Genomic DNA, 4641 nt, shown 5'->3' with positions numbered 1-4641 from the left:
AGAGTCGTGGGACCGGTACCTCTAGAGAAAAAGGTTTTTCTCTAAGTACTTAAAGCTGTTGCTCTTGGTGGTTCGGAATCCACCTTAAACTGTGGGTCCCTCTTCTACCACCAAGTGTGTAGGGGGTGTGTAAAGGAATAAAGAAGAAGGTTGAAGAAAAATGTATACCCTTAGGGGACACATTAGAAGCTTCAATTCCATATATACGAGGTGTGTTCAAAAAGTAACGTGACTTTTCAATTTTCGCGGGCTACGTACATTCAGGTTTTAAATTTTTTGTTTTGTTGTGTTGGTATACTCGTCACGATCAGATGTTGACAGTTTTGACTATATATCTCGTGTTGCTTTTCTGGCAGAGGCAAAGAGTTTGCATTAAATTTTGTGTGAAAAATTTAATCCAGTGCTCTAAAACTCTTGAAATATTGACAGTTGCATACGGTAAGTCTGCTCTGTGTAAGAAAAATGTGTATAAGTGGTACAAGCTGTTCCAAGAACGCCGAGAGGATGTCGAAGACGAACCTCGCCCTGGACGTCCCAGCACATCGATTTTCAACGATTGATGAGATAAAAACTGCATCGCTGACAGAACTCAAGGCTATACCACAAAATGATTATCAGAAGTGCTTCGATGATTGGAAAAAGCGTTGGTACAAGTGTATTATATCTGAGGGGGATTAGTTTGAAGGGGACAACATACATATTGAGGAATAAATGAATATTTTTTTAGAAAACCATAAAGTCACCTTATTTTTTGAACACACCTCGTATGTAGGCCTGAGTCAAATCAACCCCCCCCCCCTTCAGTTAACGGGTTAACGCAGAATCCGAATTGCAACAAGTTGAATGGCAACCTTGCTGTTTTTTTATGATACGGAAGGGATACTATATGGATACTATTGGGTACGGACATGACCTTGATATTAACCGGATATAACAGGCAGCGCCGCCGGCGGCCAAAGCCTGAAATTCCTTGGGGATCGGAATTTGAAATTTAAACATGTTAGCACGTGTGCATTTTTTTTACATATAATAAATAAATAGATGATTACTTTGAAAACGCATGTAACATTTTTCAAAACGAAACTAAATAATAGAGGAAACTTTCTTGCAAAAATATTTAGTGAAAAAATTGTCTTTTCATTCCAGCTAACCCCCTTCTAGTTTCGGTTTTGGTTATGAACATAACCATAAAAAATGCCGGTAGAATGTCAACAAGCGGATTATGTAAATTTTAATTAGAACAGGATGTTAAGCTATAATTAATTCTATCGATTTTTATCCTGAAGCATTGAATAAGGGAAAAAGTTTAGCAGTAATTCATGTGGTAAGGGTGCAGAAGTGAATGTAAATGGAATAAGCCAAATTCTATGCAGCGTTATCAGACTAGCATCAGTTATTTCTCCCCAAGACGACGTTAAGTTACAAGTGTTTATTAAATAACAAATATATTTACTAACATTTTTCTTTATGTTAAAAATATTTATGAATTACAAATAAGATACGGGACACTCACTGTGAAAAATTCAACTACACATAATGACATGTAGGTTTGCTTAAAATTTTCCTTTTGATAAATATTGCTATTTTGTAAATTTACTATCATAGATACTTAGGACAACAAAATACCAATCGTATTTTTATCTAGTGAAATATTTATCAACATTGATTTATTAATTTTCAATCATTTAAACAAATTGAATTTGTTTAAATATTTTTTTCTAAATTTTTCAAAATAATAATTATTGATATTTCTTCAGTAAAATATTGACCACCATTGTTTAATGCATGTTTCATTGTTTAAACAAATCTCATTTATTCCAAAAAAATTTTTTCTAAAATTATTTTTCTTTACAAAAATATTACTGCATTATCTTTAAGTCACATAAATTTATTTTCAATTATTCACCACTCGTTGAAGTAATAAATTATTACTTATTTTCAGAAGCCTCAAATTTGTTTAAACAATATTTTTCCACAAAATATACTTCATGTAATTCAAATTAAAATACAATATACTCCATCAATATTATGGGATATTTAAACTTTCTAACCTCAAAATCTCACAACCAGCATTAAGTTTACAAAAATAATAAATCGTATAAATATAATATTACTGACTTAATCAACACAATCATTTTTCTAGATATCTTAGTATTTCTTTTTCAAAAAAGAAGAGTATTGAAATACTTTATGTGATATTTGTAATCCGATAGGAAATCTGTCATTGATAAGAGAAAATCAAAACACAACTCCGACCAAACCGTTTAATAAACTCGAGCAAATTTTTCCCCTAACTCGAGATTTTATCAGCTTTCCTACAGGCACTCTCGTTATCTAATGATTGAACCCCTTACTTTCAGCATAAATTCATTTATTTTCAATCGCATGCAAACAAGTGGAATTCATCCCTAACTGTTCATGGAACGACGTCGGAACCCTGCCGGAGCCAGTAGACGGGAAGGATACGCTGCTGGCCTGATACGTGCAATCCCGTCTACTCGTTCCGGCAGGGTTCCGACGTCGTTCCATGAACAGTTTACGATGTCGGTATATACGTAGTTGTTGACAGGGGCGCACACTCCCTCCGCCACCGGGATAGCGACGGGCTATTTTCATATTAAAAAAAACGCTTTTTTTCATTTTTAACGTCGTTTCCTACTTAGTTTCCGACGTCAACATCTTCAATAGGAACGATTCCTGCCTTTTTTTAGTAGGGTACGATACCGAAATTTTGGCACAAATAATCAGATTTTGTTGGTACATGTAGACAGTTCCAATCTTTTTCAAATAAACCGTTTGTATCCTAATTTATGAAAATTAAACAACACTGTATCAGTATTATGCGAGCAATAATATAGCATCTTACTATTCTTACCTTTGACTCTGTAGCTTTTGTAACACATTGATATTACATAACGTACGTTTCACGCGAAAATTGATTATATTGTACAAAACTATATTTATGGACATGATTGCATCGAAATATTAAAATTAAAACTAGTTAATATGTACAAATTGTTCTTGCAATAAATTTGTGTTCCATTCCGTCAGAGTATTCCATTCCGGCATTAACCTAAAAACTAGAAACAATACCCCTGACCAGGGTTGGTCAGTTACGCGTAACTAGAGTACGAGTAAGGGCGCTTTCATACGATTGCAGTACAGCAGATCGCATGCAGAAAGTTTGCAAGAGTGAAAGAGATAGATAATATAATATACAGTGATTATCTGTTTAACTCTTAGGGACTTTTTGCATGCAAACTACTGAACTGCAATCGTGTGAAAGCGCCATAACAAACGTCAAAAACAGTAGAAAACTTCTGTAAGTTACGTTTGCAAGACGGCCGACTTTCAAAAAATGCGGTAAAACTCAACATATGTATGAATAAATTACTAATTAAAAGTAATTAAATACTTTTCTTATTCATTTTTGCACACAATCCGAATTAAAATACATAAATCATTCTAAGATAGGAAAAAAGAGACTGTAGATGACAATGAAATACATGTTCGATGTGCATCGTAACCAACAAATCTCAAGCCTTACGCGGCGAGATTTTGAAAACACATGTGGTTAAGTTATAAAGAGTTTAACGTGTAAATAAACAATTTTTAGAACTAGAGTTTTGTATTGAAGTATAATAAAAAAAAGAGCAAACATAGTCCTTTTAATCGAGTTCGCAAAATTTAACAGAAGAGTATTAAGGAATCAAAAAATTGAAGAATTTAAAGGAAGGAACGACAATTTCTGTCATCTTCTTTCATACAAATAATCACTAATGGACTATTCCAATATTTCCCATAACTTTCTAAACAATTGTTAATTATTTAAAGAAATTTAACTTACTTAAACAATTATTTATTCCCAAATATTTTTTAAATAATCTATTTCCTGGATGAAATGTAATATTTGGTCATGACTTGAAGTATTTAAGTTTTTCAAAAACGTCATGTAATTATTTAAACAATTGATTCTTTTTTATTTTCAAAATTTATAAAAATTAAGCCAGAGATGTCTACTTTTATCTTAAATTGGAACCCTATTCTATTTTTTAATGAATAATTACACTAACTCTGAGACATTTCGTCTAATGTTGAACAAATTTCTATTTGCTTGTGAAATTATTATTTGCTCAAGCAATTTTTTCCGATGACCTTGGAAAAGAATATAAAAAAGAATACGTTCATTTATTTTTTGACTCTGTAATGTATAGGAAGAACATGTTAAGCGTTTTTTAATTGTTTAAACACTTACTTCTTAAAAATATTTTTACAATCGTATTTTCCGAAAGAAACATAATATTTAATCATTTCAAGTAGTAAATACTGTAAAAAAATGGTATTTTATTGAATAAACAATTGTTATTCGTTAACCGTCCATACTCAACATAAAGAAAATTGAAAAAAACAATAATTAATTTATAAACAATTACATCAAGCTTTTTGCATCATTAGTACTCTTCGAAATCATTCAATATTATGTGTAATTAATAAAATACGATTTTTAAAATATTTTCTTGGGAAAAAATAATGGTTTAAAGAAATTCATTTTGTTCGAAAAATTAAAAAAATAGTTAATATATTGTTTGTATACACTATACAGTCAGAAAAATAATTGCATATGTTCCATTTTATATAATT

The 4641-nt window shown here is 31.3% G+C and overlaps 1 protein-coding gene across 4 annotated transcripts in view; it reads right to left on the bottom strand.

The window, feature by feature from the left end:
- LOC117173513 (translation factor GUF1 homolog, mitochondrial) overlaps nt 1-3104 on the bottom strand; it is an 81644-nt gene extending 78540 nt beyond the window's left edge. For 3 of the 4 annotated variants that reach the window (XM_033362138.1, XM_033362139.1, XM_033362141.1), the window contains exon 1: nt 2876-3104. In XM_033362138.1, coding sequence (XP_033218029.1) covers nt 2876-2970 — 95 coding nt within the window. In that variant the 5' untranslated portion in view covers nt 2971-3104. The remainder of the gene's footprint in view (nt 1-2875) is intronic. The other variant, XM_033362140.1, reaches the window with a different exon arrangement.
- Between the last annotated feature and the right edge of the window lie 1537 nt (nt 3105-4641).

Source organism: Belonocnema kinseyi, chromosome 5 (assembly GCF_010883055.1).
Source record: "Belonocnema kinseyi isolate 2016_QV_RU_SX_M_011 chromosome 5, B_treatae_v1, whole genome shotgun sequence".
NCBI classification, from domain to species: domain Eukaryota; kingdom Metazoa; phylum Arthropoda; class Insecta; order Hymenoptera; family Cynipidae; genus Belonocnema; species Belonocnema kinseyi.
The sequence above is the reverse complement of the archived record's forward strand: the minus strand, read 5'-3'. Positions and strand labels throughout refer to the sequence as shown.